The 20,624-nt window shown below is 39.3% G+C and overlaps 1 protein-coding gene across 11 annotated transcripts in view; it reads right to left on the bottom strand.

Annotated features, from left to right (window-relative positions):
• The window catches only part of NFAT5 (nuclear factor of activated T cells 5), a 155,857-nt gene that overhangs the window by 23,297 nt on the left and 111,936 nt on the right, over positions 1-20,624 (bottom strand). For all 11 annotated transcript variants that reach the window (XM_070062631.1, XM_070062634.1, XM_070062635.1 and 8 more), the window contains 4 exons: positions 20,290-20,462; positions 7,250-7,384; positions 7,071-7,123; positions 87-219 (listed from right to left, as the gene is read on the bottom strand). In XM_070062631.1, the coding sequence (XP_069918732.1) occupies positions 87-219; positions 7,071-7,123; positions 7,250-7,384; positions 20,290-20,462 (494 nt within the window). The remainder of the gene's footprint in view (positions 1-86; positions 220-7,070; positions 7,124-7,249; positions 7,385-20,289; positions 20,463-20,624) is intronic.

Below are 20,624 nucleotides of genomic sequence, written 5' to 3'. Positions count from 1 at the left end.
TTGGGTTGGCTGGTGTTCTTTATATTCTTCCAGAGAACTAGAAATTAATTACTGATTTTAGTTCAGAAATTATCACTTTGACATACCTGGGTCTGGAGTGTAAGTGAATGGCTGAACATCATGAGATCTCCCAGCATTGGTCACTACATATATTCCCACAGATACAGGTAAAGTTATATGTTGGTCATGATATGGTGGTACCTTCACAATAAGATGATTCTAATTTGAAAAAAAAGCATGAGTCAGAAAAGAAGCAGCATTTAAATAAACAATTATTTCTTAAATTTATCTTTTATCTGGAAAGTTTTAAAAGTCTGATTAGAACAAAGAAGAGTGTATTTTAAAGGTCAAGTTTATAGGTATCAAGACATTAAGACTGCTTTTAAGGTAAAAACCAAAAGTTTTACAAAGGCTTATAAGGTTTTATAACCTCATTTCTTTCCCATTCTCCCCCTGGCTCTCCACACTCTAGGCATACTGGCCTAAGTCCATTTTTTTAACAAACTAAACTCAATTTCACTTCAGATTTACACTTGCTGTTCTCTCCACCTGTAATATCCTTTCTTTATTTCTTCAAATGGTTAAGATCTGATCGTTTTCAGGGCTTATACAAAAGTTACCTTTCCTGATCATCCTCCCTCAAGCTGATCATATAATCTTGTAATCTTGTTTATTTTATAAGAGCATTTATCTCCACTTGAAAAATTATCAATTCTTTGCTTTTTTGGGGGGGGGGGTCTCTCTCCAACCACAAGAATGATTTGTCTAACTCCTCTGTTAAGAACAGTACCCAGTGGGGCCAACGTTGTGGAGTAGCAGGTAATATTGCCACCTATGACGCCAGCATCCCATGTGGGCACCAGTTCATGCTCTGGTTGCTCCACTTTTTTTTTTTTTTTTTTTAAGATAATTTTATTTATTTGAAAGGTTGAGTTAGAGAAAGGTAAAGAAAGAGAGAGGTAAAGGACTTCCACCCACTGGTTCACTCCCCAAATGGCCACAATGGCCAGAGCTGAGCCTAACTGAAGCCAGGAGCTAGGAACTTCTTCAGGGTATCCCCTGTGGGTACAGGGGCCGAAGTAATTGGGTCATCCTTTACTGCTTTCCCAGGTGCATTAGCAGGGAGCTGGATCAGAAGTGTGCAGGGGCCAGTGCTGTGGTGCAATGGGGTAAAGCCACAGCATTGCAGTGCCAGCATCCCATATAGGAACCGGTTTGACTCCTGGCTGCTCCACCTCTGATCCAGCTCCCTGCTAAATGGGCCTGGGAAAGCAGCAGAAGATGTCCTAAGTGTTGGGCCCCAGCACCCACATAGGAGACCGGGAAGAAGCTCTTACCCTGGCCCAGTGCTGGCTATTGTGGCCGTTTGGGGAGTGAACCAATGGAACTTATCTCCCTCCCTCTCTCTGTAACTCTGCCTTTCAAATAAATAAGTAAATCTTTTAAAAAAATTACTTGGCAAACTCTATAATTAAAATTATTCTTCTAAATAAAATTTTGTTCTTGGTAACTAGAAAGAAGATTAGTATCTAAAAATCAGATGCATATTTTATCAAAATTTTAAAAATATACTTGCATTGAAGAGCATATGTAGCAAACCTAATTTGAGATCTTCTAAAAACAAAATGAATCTATTTTGATATTAATTCTGTATACTTCTTCAACCTCAGGAATTTCTATGACCAATTTAAATTGAAAACCAAGTAAACTGTGTGACCAGACACTGGTTTTTAATACTACTTTCAGAAATTAGAATCAATTAACTACTACCCAGTTAGGAACACAACAAATATAAAACATTCAAAGGATTGGGAGGCATTTAGAACAGGTACAAAAAGTTCTCCAGGGTAAAAAGAGAGGAGTATCTAACTTTTAATTTCTCAGAAAAATCTGTTTGGATTCAAAATAACTATGCTTTTTCCTTAGTAAACAATATTTTTTGGAATATACAAGAAATGCTGCTAGACATTTTTACACTTTCCAATGAAATAATTTATCATTTCATATTCATTTTACAGTTGGGGATACATATAATTGAATATGACTGAGAACACACTGCAAAATTACTATTAGAGTCAATGTATAAGCACATAACTCTAAATTCTCAGTTGTTTATTTAGTCTAGTGATCGTTGCTACAAATTCTGCTGAGGATCTTTTATGGCATTTCTTTCAAGAATTTTCTTTCCATTTTAATATTCCATCTTACCCAAGGCTATTCTTTCATACACATACTTCAGTGTGTATGTGCGTGTGTGTATATATATATACATATATATATACACACACATATGCCTATATACATATTTATATAATACATATATATATATACACACACATATGCCTATATACATATTTATATAATACATATATATATACACACACACACATACCTATATACATATTTATATAATACATATACTCACATAAGTGTATTTGTAATGAAAATTATATATAACTTCTCTGAAGTCATAAAGAGGCAGTGAATATAATGGTGACTCACCTTTCATATTTGGCATACATGAGCACAAGACATACATTATGGTCACAATTAAAAGAACCAAATATTCAACAAAGCATTGTTTTTGCAGACTTCATTAATTTCAATATTTATCTAATAGATAAAGTTTAATACCTAAAAAGTTAATTTTGGGGATATAACTGAATAACCATTATAATTACTCAAAGTTATCTTTACAACCAAAGATACCATTTTCTGGGTATTTCTAAATATTGCAGATGCTCTCTCAACTTTTCTGTGTAAGACAAAGCTTTTTTCCTTTCAACACATTTTCTTCCTTCTAAATGCTTAATTTTTGGTTTTTCTCCTTCTAATAAGATCTTTAGGATCACTTCTCTAGATCTCAGCTCTAATTCTGATGTAAGAAAACATGTCCCAGAAAGCCCCTAAGGGAAAAAAATAAATAAAAGCTTTCTCTGGAAAAGTTAAGAATTAAAAATAAACAAAACCACAGAATTCATGAAAGATCATATTATGATTTAGTTTGTTTATACACTTGCTTGCAAATATCCCAGGACCTCTAGACATAACTTCCAAATGAGGACATAATTTATTTCAATTCTTGTCTTTGATTATTCTTATTTAATCTATTATACCTGGCATAACTGCCTCCCCCCGCAAAATAAAAGCATTTTAAAAATAAAACTAACCTATGCTTCAGAGAGAGGGAAAGAAGGAGAAAGGGAGATGGAGAGAGAATAGGAGAAAGAGAAACAAAGTACAGAGAGAACGGGGGGCAGAAATAATGACTTATTAATATAAAATTCTACATGAAGCAGTAAGTTAAGATGGCTTCGTTGGGGCTATTTTATTAATATTTTGCATAATCTATAAGGTAATTCGCAATCTCCAAAACTAGTCTCCTTACTTATAAATCTGCATTAAAGAAACAGCAATTGGGGCTGGCACTATCGTGTAACAGGTTAAGCCACTGCCTGTAATGCTATCATCCCATATGGGCAATGGTTCGAGTTCCAGTTGGTCCACTTCCAATCCAGCTCCCTGTTAATGTGCCTAGGAAAACAGTGGAAGATGGCCCAAGTGCTTGGGTCCCTGTACCCATGTGGGAGACCTGGAGGGAGCTCCTGGCTTCAGGCTCCAGCTTTGGCCAGCCCTGGCCATTGCAGCCATTTGGGGATTGAACCAGAAGATGGAAGATCTCTCTGTCTCTTCCTCTCTGTAACTCTGCCTTTCAAGTAAATAAACAAAATAAAAATTTTTTAAAAAGGTAACAATTGTAACAGTTTTATAAACTGTTTTATACAACAGTTTTATAAACAAGACAGTTTTAATTAATCTAACCAATTGGTCAAAAAACAAACCATGGTCATATAAAAGTATTACATGGAGGGATCAGCATTGTGGTGTAGTAGGTTAGGCCACTTGCTACCTGCAACTCTGACATTCCATATGGGTGCTGGTTCAAGTCCCAGATGCTCCAGTTCTGATCCAGCTCCCTGCAAATGTGCCTGGGAAAGCAGTGCAAGATGGCCCAAGTCCCTGTGCCCTTTCACTCACACAGGAGACCCAGAGGAAACTCCTGGCTCCTGGCTCCTACCTGGGCCAGCCCTCTGTTGGGGTCATTTGGGAAGTGAACCACTGGATAGAAGATCATTTTCACTCTGTCTCTCCTAACTCTGCCTTTCAAATAAAATACATTAATCTTTATTCTTTTTTTAAATTTATTTATTTTTATTTTTTGCCAGGCAGTTAGACAGTGAGAGAGAGACAGAGAGAGAGTTATAGACAGTGAGAGAGAGACAGAGAGAAAGGTCTTCCTTCCATTGGTTCACTCTCCAAATAGCCGCCACGGCCGGTACTGAGCCGATCTGAAGCCAGGAGCCAGGTGCTTCCTCCCAGTCTCCCATTCAGGTGCAGGGACCCAAGCACTTGGGCCATCCTCCACTGCCTTCACAGGCCACAGCAGAGAGCTGGACTGGAAGAAGAGCAACCGGGACAGAATCCAGCGTCCCAACCAGGACTAGAACCCGGGTACCAGCGCCGCAGGTGGAGGATTAGCCACGTGAGCCACGGCGCCGGCCAATACATTAATCTTTTAAAAAAAAGTATTACACAAATAAATTAAACTTTAGTTGAGATTAAAATGTAAGGTGTATAAGAACCTGGTTTAAATTAGGGTGTAACATACTCTCAGAAGTAACACAAGGCCCTCTTTTTCTTCAAAGTAAACAAAACTGAGCACGTTTTTCATAAAGGTAACAAGGATCTACTAAGCATTTATTATTAAATGGACCACAGAGGGGCCGGCACTGTGGCGCAGTAGGTTAAACATCCACCTGCGGCGCCAGCATCCCATATGGGTGCCAGTTCCAGTCCCAGCTGCTCCTCTTCCAATCCAGCTCTCTGCCATGGCCTGGGAAAGCAGTAGAAGATGGCCCAGGTCCTTGGGCCACTGTACCCACATGGGAGACCTGGAAGAAGCCCTTGGCTCCTGACTTCGGATCAGTGCAGCTCCAGCCGTTGGCGGTCATTTGGGAAGTAAACCAGTGAAAGGAAGACCTCTCTCTTTCTCTCCCTCTCACTGTCTGTAACTCTCAAGTTAAAAAAAAAAAAAAAAAAAAAAAAAAAAAAAAAAAAAAAAAGAGTGGACCACAGAAGGGTAACAATATGCTTCCCCTATCTTCCAATCCTCCAGAGGAAATGACTGTTGGTTTATTGAGAAGATCTGGTCAACAAGTTACATAAGAAATTATAAAGTGTCAAACAGAAGGAGCCTTCAATAATCTAATGAAAGGGCTTTACAGATTAGAAAAACAGGTACAAAGTGACTTACTTAGATAACAGACTGCTAGTGATAAAGCAGGTACTAGAATTTCATTTAAGACTAGTATGGCAATAAACTCTGGGAGAGTGTCTGATTGTATGTATGAAAAAGGAATGACTCTCCTTTTTAGAAAATATTTACTTATTAGAAAGGCAGAGTAACAGAGAGAGAGGGAGAGAGCAATCTTCCATGTGCTTGTTCACTTCCCAAATGGCCTCAATGGCTGGGGCTGGGCCAGGCCAAACCAAGGAGCCAGGAACCCCATCTGGGTCTCCTATGAGGGTGGCAGAGGCCCAAGCACTGGAGCCATCATCTGCTGCTTTTCTAGGCAAATATATTAGTAGGGAGCTGGATCTGAAGTGTAGTCAACACTCTGATATGGGACGCCAGTGCTGTAAGTGGTGGCTTAATCTACTGAGTCACAACACCAGTCCCACCATCTCTTTTCTATAGCATCTTGTAACATAAAGTTACAAGAAAATTTTCCATATAGCATTTGTCTATGTATCTGCAGAGAAGCTCCATTTCATATGATATTATGCAGTCAAGAATTAATGTTATGCAATGAGAGATCTGATCTTTGCCCTGGACTACTAAGAAGTTAATTTTTAGGTTCTTACGAAGTCCTGTTGGATGGAAGTATCTTTGGGGCCCTTGGCCACTGGACAGTCTGATGTGATTTATGATGGGGGATTTGAAACACATTCTATTAGTCCTGACCTCTGGTGGAACTAGGGACTGAAGATCAGCTGCACAAGCAGTATGTGAACTTCCCTGGTTGGCAATTTTCTGTGTTCTGTCCCATATCAATGTGACAGAAGCTAATGCAATCTGGAGCATGACAAAAGTTTGCTGACTCAGATCCTCTCAGACCTTACCACATGTGCCTCCTTTTTTTGTTCATTCTGATTTGTATCTTTTTTTGTAATAAAACCATAATCATAAGTTTAGCAGATTATTAAATATGAGGGGAGAGTGGAAAACCTTTAAATTTGTATTTTTTAGTATGTAAATAAATAAAAAACTAACTGTAGAGTCTCCAATTTTTGCCTCTTTCATTTCTCTGAGGGCTTTCATGTGCTATTTTCTATTCTCCTCGGCTCTATATATTAAATTTTGGGCTTTGGGCATTTTACACATTAACTTGTTTCTCTGACTCTTCTCCTTTTCCTTTCAGATTTATACCTGTATGTCCTAGCCTCTGCACATGCTTCCCGACTAATTTGCTCATTAATTTGGTCTTTTGTTAGTCTCAATTTACATGAATATGATCCCATCTATCCTTTTTTACTTTGTTTTCAAGTTCTTTTTCCTTGGAAAACAATAGATGGCAAGGTATTACAATTATAGATTCTTTACTGTAAGTGTGATAAGTGCTTCTGAAGGCAAGAAGCTAACTTTGACAAACATAAAAGCACCTGACACATAGTAGGCACTTAGTAAACAACAGCTTCTCTCTGGTATAACTAGTAGATTAAGATAATCCAAATCTTTAGAGAAAGTAATCATAAAGATAGAAATGTTTCACTTATTAACAATGGGAACATTTGCTAATGCTCTTAACTTTTTAAATAAAATACTGGTCATGTCTAGTATCAGTTGAATTATCTTCTATTTCATTAAGAAACTCAAGAAAGAAACATTAAATAATTTACATCAATCCCACATGAAGAGGAAGTCTAATCTGCTGATTCAGGAAAATTTCAGAACAAAACTGAATTGCTCAGAGAATAATAACCAAATTATAAAAAGGCTTAAATTATACCTGATGAAATAATTCCATGTCAATTTCAGCTTCTGACTTCCAAGAATTTTCATCTGATTGAAATAAAAACAGTGATTTACTACTATACTTCTAAACAACTTTGTTATTCTGAAGGTATTACTACACATCTTTACAATAAAATGAAAAACAATCTCTGTAACACAAACATGTATACTTACCAGACACATTTTCCTGGAAAATAACTTTAGTTCCTTTCAGAAAATTCTTGCCAATTAAAAACACTTCTTCCTCTCCTTTCACTGAACAACTATGCAAGCTTTTCTTTAAGATTTCCGGCACTCCTGCTGGCTGAGCTGTGTGGCATACAAAAACAATCCATAAAAAGAACCATCAACACTTATTTCTCACCTAAAATCACTTTGCAATTATGCATACAGTTCTATGAGTTGTCTTTTTTTGACCCCTGAATTTAACTGCCTTTATTTTACAGTTTTTATCCTAATTGAACAGAGAAAAAAAATCAGAAGTCCGTATTAATTTTTAGCAACTCTTCTAAGAGTTCAGAGCGATGAATAAATGCCAGAAATGAGGTTTTTATTTATTTTATGTCATTTTCTTATTACACAAATCACAAACCTCTAAAAATATAAGCTTGATTTTGTTTTCACATTAGAAAAACATTTTTAAGATAAGCTTGTCCTACAATCCCCACCTTAAAAATGTCAGTTACGTTAACGCTATTACGTTTGAAGACCTCTGAGGCAACTAGTGGTACCTGGGTGGAAATGAGGACATCTTTAATGATCTGGACACAGGACCCAGAGAACCTACACCAAAATAAACATAAAAACACACTGGGGCCGGCGCCGTGGCTCACTAGGCTAATCCTCTGCCTAGCGGTGCCGGCACACCGGGTTCTAGTCCCGGTTGGGGCGCCGGATTCTGTCCCGGTTGCCCCTCTTCCAGGCCAGCCCTCTGCTGTGGCCCGGGAGTGCAGTGGAGGATGGCCCAGGTGCTTGGGCCCGGCACCCCATGGGAGACCAGGAAAAGCACCTGGCTCCTGGCTCCTGCCATTGGATCAGCGCGGTGCGCCGGCCGCAGCGCGCCGGCCGCGGCGGCCATTGGAGGGTGAACCAACGGCAAAGGAAGACCTTTCTCTCTGTCTCTCTCTCTCACTGTCCACTCTGCCTGTCAAAAAAAACACAAAAAAACAAAAAAACACTGAGGGGCCAGTGCTTCGATACAGTGATTTAAGCTGCAACCTGCAACACCAGCATCCCATATGAGTGCTGGTTTGAGTCCCAGCTGCCCAGCTTCTGATCCAGCTCCTGGTTAATGCACCTTGAAAAGCAGTAAGATTAAGACATCTCAACAAGTACTTGGGCTCCTGCAACTCAGGTGGAAGACCTGGATGGAGTTCCTGGTTCCTGGCTTCAGCCTGGCCCAGCCCTGGCTGTTGCAGCCATTTGGGGAGTGAGCCAGCAGGTGGAAGATCTCTCTGTCACTCTGCCTTTCAAATACATAAATAAATAAACCTTTAAAAAATTTTGCACCAAAAGAACTTTTTGGAGCCCTCTTTTATATCTCCACAATGATTCTTCTGTCCACAATCACCACCTAATTTCTCCTTTTGGGGAGCGGTGCTGTGGCATAGCAGGTAAAGCTGCTGCCTGCAGTACTGGCATCCCATATGTGTACAGGTTCAAATTCTAGCTGCTCCACTTTTTTTTTTTTTTTTTTTTTTTTTTTTTTTTTTTGACAGCTAGAGTTAGACAGTGAGAGAGAGAGACACAGAGAGAAAGGTCTTCCTTTTTTCATTGGTTCACCCCACAAATGGCCGCCAAGGCCGGCGCGCTGCGCTGATCCGAAGCCAGGAGCCGGGTACTTCCTCCTGGTTTCCCATGCAGGTGCAGGGACCCAAGCACTTGGGCCATCCTCTACTGCCTTCACAGGCCACAGCAGAGAGCTGGACTGGAAGAGAAGCAACCGGGACAGAATCCAGCGTCCCAACCGGGACTAGAACCCGGGATGCCGGTGCCGCAGGCAGAGCATTAGCCAAGTGAGTCGTGGCACCGGCCCAGCGACTCCACTTCTAATCAAGCTCTCTACTAATGTACCTGGGAAAGCAGTGGAGGATGACCCAAGTGCTTGGGCCCCTGCATCCACATGGGAGACCCAGAAGAAGCTCTAGGCTCCTGGCCTTGGCCTGGCCCAGCCTCAGCTGATGTGGCCATTTGGGGAGTGAACCACAGGATGGAAGACCTTTCTCTCTTAAACTCTGCCTTTCAAATATCTCTCTCTCTCTTTTTTTTTTTTTTTTTTTTTTTTTTTTTTTTTTTTTTAAGTTACAGAGAGTTTAGTAGAGTTTCAGAGAGAGAGAGGTCTTGCATTTGCTGGTTCACTCCCCAGATGGCTGCAATGGCCGGAACTGCACTGATCTGAAGTCAGGAGCCAGGTCTCCCATGTGGGTGCAGGGGCCCAAGGACCTGGGCCATCTTCTACTGCTATCCCAGGCCATAGCAGAGAGCTGGATCGGAAGAGGAGCAGCTGGGACTAGAACTGGCACCCATATGGGATGCTGGTGCTTCAGGCCAGGGCTTTAACCCACTGTGCCACAGCGCCAGCCCATAAATAAATCTTAAAAATACAAGCTTTTCCCACTCCAAGCAGTCTGAATTAAATGTGCTTCTGTTTCCAGGGCATCCTATCCAAACACCTATTATTGACATTCAGGATAATGCATACTACCAAGTGGTTTCTCTGAATCAGGATTCAGAAGTTAAAAATAGAATACACTTGTTTTTCAATTACAAGCCTAACTAACCACTACTAAAATCTGAAAAGTACTGAGGAACAAGAGATAGTGAAGGAAAAAAATGAAATTAGCTTACAAACTTCCTTATGCTAGAATTTCCTTCAGCAAATTAATTAGGTATTGTTTAGAAAAACAGGTTGCAAAATCAAATAAATCTGAGAAATACTGTTAAACAAAGAAGAGGATTTCTCCAAGAATTTCATTCTGTGATAAATGTAGTCTCCTCTTACATATATATAAATATATTAAGAGGAGAGTACAGTACAGTTTTCCCAACATATTTGACTCCAGAAATATTTTCCTTACATTTACTTATTTTTTTAAAAGATTTATTTTATTTATTTGAAATACAGATTTACAGAGAGAGGTAGAGACAAAGAAGGAGGTAGGTCTTCCATTTGTTGGTTCACTCCCCAGATGGCTGCAAAAGCCAGAGCTGCGCCGATCCGAAGCCAGGAGCCAGAAGCTTCTTCCGGGTCTCCCATGTGGGTGCAGGGGCCCAAGGACTTGGGCCATCTTCTACTGCTTTCCCAGGCCATAGCAGAGAGCTGGATCAGAAGTGGAGCAGCCAGGTCTCAAACCCATGCCCATATGCGCTTCAGACCAGGGTGTTAACCTGCTGCGCCACAGCGCCACCTCCCCCCCCTTACATTTATAAGGATTGTTTTTCCACTAGAATCTTCTTTGGGATACTGGTGTTGGCAAATACATTTTAAGTACTCAAAACTTATCCCTACAGGTTAAGAATTCTGTAATAGATTACACTTTGTTGTTTCAGTAAACCATTAAAACATAGGTACTGCAAAGGGAAACAAACAGTATTTGGATAACTCATCAATTTCTAAATTAATAAACTGTTCACTAAATTTAAGTTTCTCTCCTTGAATAGCTACATATTTAATAGTTAATTCAATCTTTTTTAGAATGACAATTGTTGGAGCTAGCGCTGTGGTGTAGTGGGCTAGGACCTCTGCCTGCAGTGCCAGCACTCCATATGGGTGCCAGTTTGAATCCTAGCTGCTCCACTTCTAATCCAACTCTCTGCTATGACCTGGGAAAGCAGCAGAGGTTGGCCCAATGTGGGACACCCAGAAGCTCCTGGCTCCTTGCTCCGGATTGGCACAGCTCTGGCCGTTGCAGCCACTTGGGGAGTGAACCAGCAGATGAGGGACCTTTCTCTCTGTCTCTCTCTCTCTGTAACTCTACTTCTCAAATAAATAAAATGAAAAAAAAAAAAAAAAAAAAAGAGGGGCTGGCGCTATGGCACAGCAGATAAAGCCGCCACCTGAAGTGCCAGCATCCCATATGGGCGCTGGTTCGAGACCCGGCTGTTCCACTTCAGATCCAGCTCTCTGCTATGGCCTGGGGAAGCAGTAGAAGATGGCCCAAGTCCTTGGGCCCCTGCACCCTCGTGGGAGACCTGGAGGAGGCTCCTGGCTCCTGGCTTTGGATCAGTGCAGCTCCAGCCATTGTGGCCAACTAGGGAGTGAAGCAACAGATGGAAGACTTCTCTCTCTCTGCCTCTGCCTCTCCTTCTCTCTCTGTATAACTCTGCCTTTCAAATAAATAAATAAATCTTAAAAAAAAAAAAAAGCCTATTGTGTTGTCAAAATACTTACTGCCTCTATTTCCATAGACCCTTTCTTGTGGCAAGGTATAGCCTTCTTGGCCCACATGTGACTTGCTTGGATAATGAAATATGAACTAAAGTAATATGCCAAGTCCAAGCAAAAGCTTCATGAGCTGTCTCATGATTCAATTATCTCTGTTATAAGACACTGAGTGTTCCTCGCCCCCCTCCTGGGGGGGGGCTGTTGTTATTACTGCAGTATTATTCAACCTCTACCTATTGATACATTTAAGTAAGTATTATATCATTTAAATGACAAATGGTGTTTTCAGCAAGGTCTGGAAGGTTTTTTTTTTTTTTTTTAAGATTTATTTATTTATTTGAAAGGCAGACATACAGAGACAGAATTAGAAAGGAGAGAGAGAGAGAGAGGGAGAGAGAGAGAATCTTCCATCCATTGGTTAACTCCCCAAATGGCTCAATAGCAGGAGCTAGGAATTCCATCTGAGTCTCTCATGTGGGTGGCAAAGGTTCAAGTATTTGGGCCATCTTCTACTGCTTTCCTAGGCACATTAGCAGGGAGCTGGATCCAAAGTATAGCAGCAGGACTCAAACAAACTTATGAGTACTCATAAGTAATGCCAGCATTTGCAGGTGGCAGATCAACCTGCTGTACCACAACACAAGTCCCAAGATCTGGGAGTTTAAAAGAAATTTTGAATGTATATACATATACACTGTCTAGAACCCATGGGGATAAGGTGGTAAAGGGTTATTAGTATACATTGGTAATACATTACTCTTTTAAATGAAAAACTAAATTTATTTATTTAGATAGATACAGAGAGTTCTCATCAACTTGTTCATTCTCCAAATGCTTGCAAGGGCTAGGGGTAGGCCAGGGCCAGATCCAGGAGCCAGGAACTCAATCTAGGTCTCTTACATGGTAGAAGTAACTCAATTACTTAAGCTATCACTGCTGCATCTCAGAGTGTGTACTATCAGAAAGTAGGAGTCAGGAGTCAGCTTGGAATAGGACGCAGGCCCTCCAAGAAGGACACGGGCATCTCAACCAATAGGATAAATGCCTGTTCCCTGAAGCAATTTTATTTAAAGGTAACTTGTTGGAGTAACACTGGAACTAGAAATTTGTTTTTTAAAAAACACATTCAGGAAAACTGTGGTAAATATTATTTTGATTAAAAACCAGGATTGGTCTAACAGTTCAAATGCTACATGAACATCTGTATTCTTTACTGAAGTATTGAAGTTTGAGTCCTGGCTTTGCTCTCGATTCCAGCTTCCTGCTAATGCATATGCTGGGGGAGCAACAGGTAATGGCTTAAATGGTTGGGTCCCTGCTGCATGCGTAACAAATCCAGAATTGGCCAGCACCGTGGCTCACTTGGCTAATCCTCTGCCTGCGGCGCTGGTACCCCGGGTTCTAGTCCTGGTTAGGGCGCTGGGTACTAGTCCCGGTTGCTCCTCTTCCAGTCCAGCTCTCTGCTGTGGCTTGTGAAGGCAGTGGAGGATGGCCCAAGTGCTTGGGTCCCTGCACCCACATGGAAGACCAGGAGGAAGCACCTGGCTCCTGGCTTCAGATCGGCTCAGTACCGGCCGTGGCAGCTATTTGGGGAGTGAACCAATGGAAGGAAGAGCTTTCTCTCTATCTCTCTCTCTCACTTTCTGTAACTCTCTCTGTCTCTCTCTCACTGTCTAACTCTGCCTGTCAAAAAATAAAAAAATCCAGAATGGGTTCCAGGTTCCGGGCTAGGGGCCTAGCCCAGACCTTGCTGTTATCATTTGCAGAATGAACCAGTGGATGGAAAACCTCACTCTCTTTCTCTCTGTCTCTATCAGATAAAGTTGGAAGTATATTTTTAAAATTAAAATAAACTATTTTTTAATTTTTTCTTTTATGTATTAAAGCCTGAGATAGCTAGTTGAGGCCCTGAGGTTTAAAATACATTTATCTCCATATATTTGTATTTAAATTACAGAAAGAACTAGTCTGTTCCTGTTTAAGGTAATTTAACTTTTAACTTTTGGCTTTTTAAAAGGTCCTTTCTATTGAAAAGTTCAACAGTTATCTAATAGGACAGACTTCACACTAAGCAGAACTAAAGTCAGGATTATTTAAGCATTAACTTTTATTTTTAAGTAATTTGTAAGCTGATTCTTCAAAGTGATTACACAACTTAAAAATTATTACATATAACAAAGTAACCACTTTTCTGGTATTGCTTCTCAAATAGTCTTAAAAATAAAATTGAAAAAAATTATCTGAATACTGAACAATAAGCAAATACGTCAAACTGTCAAGAAGATTAGTAAAGCCAAGTAATATCTGTTAAGTCTGTAAAAGCATGTATCTGGGGTAGGCATGTGGAGTTTAGAATGCCCACATCCCATACTGGAGTACCTGGGTTCAAGTCCTAGATCTGCTTTTGATTCCAAGCTCTTGCTAATGTATACCCTGGAAGGCAGCAGGTGATGGCTCAAATACTTGGGTTTTTAACACCCACATGGGAGAACTGGATCAAGTTTGGCCTTAGTTTAGCCTGGCCAAGCTGTAGCTGTTGCAGGCATTTGGGGAGTAATTAGATGGGAGATCTCTGACTCTATGCTTTTCAAATAAAATAGAAACACATAAAAATTAAAAAGTACATATTTAATAAAAAATATGGAATAAAAAGCTTACATCTGATCAAGTAAATTGCTAATTGTACCAAAACATTTAAAAGAAGGATACTTTATTTTAATAATATTATCTTTTCCCCAGTTAGGAGATACATTAAAGAAATTGAAAATTGTTGGCATGGACATTTGGTGCAGCAGTTTAAGTTACCACTCTGGATGCATGCATCCCATATAAGAGTGCCTGGCTCTGCTTCCCATCCAGCTTCTGCTCATGTGTACCCTGGGAGGCAGTGAGTAATGGCTCAAGTATTTAAGTCCCTGTCACCCAGGCCTGATCGAGTCCTGGCTTTTGCAGACATTTTAGAAGTGAACTTGCAGATGGAAAATCTGTCTCTCTTCAAATAAAACAAAAATAAAATAAATAAAAATTAAAAAGAAAATGGTTAAAATCAGATTCAGATTTAATTTAATAATTATTATAAGATAAAATCTAATAGTCATCATACAGAAAAAGCTTAGACTAATCTGGTCCTATTAAAAATTATTATAGGGTTGGGGCTGGCACTGTGGTACAGCAGGTTAACGCCTTGGCCTGAAGCACCGGCATCCCATACGGGCGCCAGTTCAAGACCCGGCTGCTCCACTTCCAATCCAGCTCTCTGCTATGGCCTGGGAAAGCAGTAGAAGGTGGCTCAAGGCCAGCATCCGGCTCAATAGGTTAATCCTCTGCCTGTGGCACCGGCACCCCAGGTTCTAGTCCCAGTTGTGGCACCAGATTCTGTCCTGGTTGCTCCTCTTCCAGTCCAGCTCTCTGCTGTGGCCTGGGAGTGCAGTGGAGGATGGCCCAAGTGCTTGGCGCCTGCACCCACATGGGAGACCAGGAGAAGCATCTGGCTCCTGGCTTCAGATCAGTGCAGTGCGCCGGGGATTGAACCAATGGCAAGGGAAGACCTTTCTCTTTGTCTCTCTCTCTCTCACTGTCCACTCCGCCTGTCAAAAAAAAAAAAAAAAAAAAAAAAAAAAAAAAAAAAAAGATGGCTCAAGTGCTTGGGCCCCTGCATCCACGTGGGAGACCCGGAAGAGGCTCCTGGCTCTGGATTGGCGCAGCTCCGGCAGTTGTGTCCATCTGGGGAGTGAACTATCAGATGGAAGATCGCCTCCCCCCACCTCTCCTCCTCTCTCCCACCTCTCCTCCTCTCTCTGTGTAATCCGACTTTCAAATAAATAAATAAAAACAAACACTGTCTTCTTTGAATTTTAAGAAAGAAATTTAGAGAAAAGTTAAACAGAAAACTGTCTACCATATGACTAGCAATTTCATTCTCAGTATCTACCCAAGAGAACTGGAATCATATGTCCACATCAAAACTTGTCCACTACAAGTATGTTCTTAACAGCATTAATTAAACAACCAGTAGGTAGAAAGAACCCAAATGTCCATCAACAGATTTATGGACAAACAAAATGTGATATTCCCATACAATGGAACATTATTTACTCATAGAAAGAATAAAATACATGTTTCAAAATGCATGAACCTTGAAAACATGCTAAGTGAAAGAAACCAGCAGGGCAGGCACTGTGGCACCTAGGACGCCCGCATACCATATCAGACAAAGTGCTGGTTTGAGTCCCAGCTACTCTGCTTCTGGTCTAGCTTCTTGTTTTTATGCCTGGAAGGCAGCGGATGATGGTCCAAGTATGTGGGTCCTGACTGTATATAAATTTAAAATAAGCAATTAAATGTCTACATGCCAATACTTTACTAATACATTATAAGCTATATGATTTATAAAGTATCCCCATATTATGGTACAATCAATTAAAATAAAATCCTTCCTGTATTCCATTCCATAGTAGACACTAGGTCAAAATAACAGACAAAAAAATCGGGTATCTCATCTGCCATCCCACCCACTATATAAAAAGTGAAATTAATTATTTCTATTCTATTAAAATCAGAGCTGTTATCAGGATCACATGTGACAAGGTAATATATTATTGGTGGGAAACTGTATTAGAGTGTTCCAAACTCACTAGAGAGGAAGAACTTATCTACTAGGAAACTCCAAGTAGGGTCTAGGCATGCTCAGTTCGTCCTTTTCCCCTCCTCTCTTTTATCAATCACCTTTCTGCACAAAGCATGTATTTTAGACTATTCTCTGCCAGGTGGCAAGAGATATGCAATTGTGGACAGAAGCTCTGACTGATTGGATTGGTCTACTTAATTCTAGATCAAAAAAGCTAGTCCTATTCTCAACAGTTTTACCAGTGGTAAAGCTAGTGTTTTCATTTCCATTTCTGTTAACTTTGTTTTATTGTCTAACTATAATTTTTTTAAAGATTTTAATTTATTTTTTTGACAGGTAGAGTTACAGACAGTGAGAGAGAGAGAGAGAGTGAGAGAAAGGTCTTCCTTCTGTTGGTTCACTCCCCTAATGGCCTCAACAGCCAGAACTACGCTGATCTGAAGCCAGGAGCCAGATGCTTCTCCTAGTCTCCCATGCAGGTGCAGGAGCCCAAGCACTTGGGCCATCCTCCACTGCCTTCACAGGCCACAGCAGAGAGCTGGACTAGAAGAGCAGCAACTGGGACTAGAACCCGCTGCCCATATGGGATGCCAGCGCCGCAGGCGGATGATTAGCCGAGTGTGCCACCCCGCCGGCCCCTGTCTAACAGTAATTCTAAGAGGAACACTCATCTATTAAAATTTGAGTTTCTTTATTTTTACAATTTATTGAAAGAGAGACATATACACACACAGAGAGACTGTCCATCTGCTGATTCACTCCCCAAATGCCTGCAACAATCAGGGTTGGATCAGAATGAAGCCAGGAGCCCAGAAGTCAATGCAGATCTCCTACATGGGTGGTAGAGGCCTAGGCACTTGAGCCATCACCTGCTGCCTCCCAGCGTGAACAAACATTAGCAGGAAGCTGGAATCAGAAGCAGAGCCAGGCACTCTGATAGGGGATGAGGACATAACAACTATGCCAAATGCTTGCCTTGGAACATTATTAACTTTCCAAGACCTCAATATACATAAAAACACTTTCTAACCTGTAGGGTACTATATACAGGACAAGTAAGGTTTAACAAGGAAAAGAAATATTAAATTAATACCTGCCCTGTTCATCTGGTCTAAATTGTAAACAAAAAACAATTCAAAAACAATAAAAAAAACATAAAATCTTTCATTTTGGTCCCAGCTAAACATAGCAAAGTAACCAACCAACCAACCTACTGACCTCTGACCAGTAATATTCATTGAAAATCCATAAAGATCAACTAAAAATAACATCTGAATACAAAATGATGAATTTTTAAGGAATCAAATCACCAACCCATTAGGAGGAGTAAACAGATCAGGAGGTTTAGACTTGTGCCTAACTGAATTTGATATTCATAAAAAATATAATGTCTTTTAAGCTAATTACACAGGTATAATGCTTTAAGAATAAAAATTTACATGAAATGCTATGAAAACAGTAATAACAAAATATGAAAATTTTATTAAATAAATGTATTTGCAAATTAGATATTATTCTAGCATTTTCTCTTCTAAAAGAAGCCTAGGAATCATCATTGTAAAGGTATTTTTTTCTTTAAAAGGGGTACTGCTCATGTTTATCTAATCCAGTTGGCAAAATAAGCAACAAATAGTCAATTAAAGAAACAAAATATTCTGGGTCTGGTGCTGTGGTGTAGCAGGTGAAGCCACCACCTATGGCCAATTTGGGGAGTAACCCAGCAGATAGAAGAACTTTTTGTCTCTCCCTCTCTCTGTCTATAATTCTACCTCTCAAATAAATAAATCTTTTAAAAAAAGTTCATTATAAAAATTGAATTAAAAGAAGTTTGTGTGTATATATATATATGTTTTACATCTCCAGAATAAATAGCATCTACAAAAGGAAATGGAAGGGACAACACATGTAATCAGTAAAATATCCTAATATAAGCTGTCATAGAAAGTCTAAATTACAGAACATAAATCTCCCAGTTAGAAGAAATAGTTTGCTAAACAATAATTTCATACTGTTATCATAGTTGTACCCACCCAGAGGCCATGGCTAGGATGAAGCAAATTGTTCAAGCTTGATTTCAATACTGCAATTTAAATGGCTGTAGTGACAACACAGCCTAGTGGCTAAAAGCAGATGCTTTGTTTGAATCCTGGTCTTGCCATTTACTAGCTATGTAATCTTGAATAAGTTATTTATTCTATTTAACTTTCAGTTTCATCAACTTTAGATTGAAATTTATATAAAATTTCAAAAGTTAAAGTTAAATGACTAATGCTTTTAAATTAGTTAATAAAATTCCAGGTACAGGCCGGCGCTGCAGCTCACTAGGCTAACCCTCTGCCTTGCGGCGCCGGCACACCGGGTTCTAGTCCTGGTCGGGGCGCCGGATTCTGTCCCGGTTGCCCCTCTTCCAGGCCAGCTCTCTGTGGAGGCTTGGGCCCTGCACCCCATGGGAGACCAGGGTAAGTACCTGGCTCCTGCCATCGGATCAGCACGGTGCGCCGGCCTAGGTGCGCTGGCCGTAGCACGCCGGACGCGGCAGCCATTGAAGGGTGAACCAACGGCAAAAGGAAGACCTTTCTCTCTGTCTCTCTCTCGCACTGTCCACTCTGCCTGTCAAAAAAAAAAAAAAAAAAAAAAAAAAAAAAATTCCAGGTACACAGAGTTCTAAACATTATAACTTTTATTACCAGCTACATTATGTTTTCTACTTATATGCTACTGATTCCTAGGGTTACCACATCTACTCCAGACAGTTTCATGGAGAGATGTATTTGTCTGCAATGTGGGCAAACATTATAATTAATAATAATGATAAGTAATAAATGATTAAAATCACAGATGAAAAATTTCAGAAAATCACACTTTCTTTTGCATTAAATACTATTTTTAGCTGGATATATTCATACTTTAACAAAATAAGAAAGGAAGAAACAAACGAACTAATGAAGGAAGGAACAAATGATTAAAGCTGGTAACCATTTCCCAGTCCCTGACAACACAGGATGATCTGAACTGGTTTTCAGAGTGGCTGTGGTCATGCTCAAGGCATGTAAAAGAAAAACTGCATCTGCCCCACTAAATTCAGAATTCTATTCTACCAATATTCAAGGGGTACAATGTGAATTACAGCAAATTCAGAACTGGATCACTCCAATTAGAAAAGTTTCATAACTCAATAAGCCATCTCTAGATTAATTATTCTGTATCCATCTGAATATGACAGAATGGACATAGAATTTGCAAAAACTTTAAAAGAACCTACTTATAAGTAAATATCACCTAGAAAACACTCTAAGAAAATGCTAAGGTTGAAAACAATTTTTTTATTATAATGAAAAATAGAGAAATCCAGTTAAACTCTCCTGAAATCAAAGATATTTATAGGTATACTTTGTTTTTATGATCAGGGTGCTTACTAAGCACAAGAATAGGTATAATAATTTCTAATAAAAAATAAAATAAAGAGAAAAATACTATTTGCAAAGGATGAACAATTTGACAACATTATGCAATAAATAACAAAGGCTCTATAACTGTCCAAGGAATAGCATAATAACCACAGCAACCCAACAGAAACTCAAATACAACAATTCTCTTTTGCTCTTTATAATTCACAAATTATAAAAAAGCATCACCAAAGTAAATAACCCATAGGAAAATCTTTTTAAGTATATATATCTTTTTAAGATAAAGGGTAAATTTCTTTATTGATCACTTGGTAGTAACCATGAGAGTAATGAGATTCATATAACAATCTGATAGAATTTAAAGAGCCATATGTCATTTTCTATGAGAAGTTTAGTGATAAGAATTCCATTTCCCACTTCCAAACACTATACTACAATACTATAATTTGTAAACAGAACTTCACTGTCACAAAGTTCTACTTACCTTATCCGTATGTTCTCACACGAAACAGTAATTTACTAAACAGTGAAAATGTTCGGGTAATCCTTTGGCTTTACATTTACTTCTGGTAACGTATTCAAATCAATTAACATAAACTACAAAATTCTGTATTTTGAATTTTATTATAATTACTAGGTTTAGTCTAAAAATTTGACTAAAATCTTGAATTATTTCTAATATTTTATAATCACCAGCTGGAGTATGTTAAACACTTAAAACTTAGATATATCCAAAATATTAAAAGAAAATGAATAAAATTCCATTTATTTAATATCTCCATATTTTCTTACTTACTACACAAAATTGGAGAGGAGGGTGTTTGCAGTGTCAGAGTGGAGCCATCTTTCCTCATGATATTAACTCGAAAAACCAATCTGGCACGAGTACTTTTTTTCTTGGAACCAGCAATTCCTATTCTGGCTTCAACATCAGCATTCCTCAATTTTAAAATTCCTACACAGTCCACCCTAATAGAGAAAAAAAAAAAACTGACTTTTTAATATAAATAGTGTAACATTTATTTTAAATGTACTTATCTATTAATTGTTTGAATATGTAGTTTGGCCATAAGATTCCAAATTCAAAAAGTATAAAAGGGTAAACATACTCAGTTTCTAATCCTGACAAGT

Source organism: Oryctolagus cuniculus, chromosome 18, assembly GCF_964237555.1.
Source record: "Oryctolagus cuniculus chromosome 18, mOryCun1.1, whole genome shotgun sequence".
Taxonomy (NCBI): domain Eukaryota; kingdom Metazoa; phylum Chordata; class Mammalia; order Lagomorpha; family Leporidae; genus Oryctolagus; species Oryctolagus cuniculus.
Note: the sequence above shows the minus strand (reverse complement) of the source record. Positions and strands in the feature narration are given on the sequence as shown.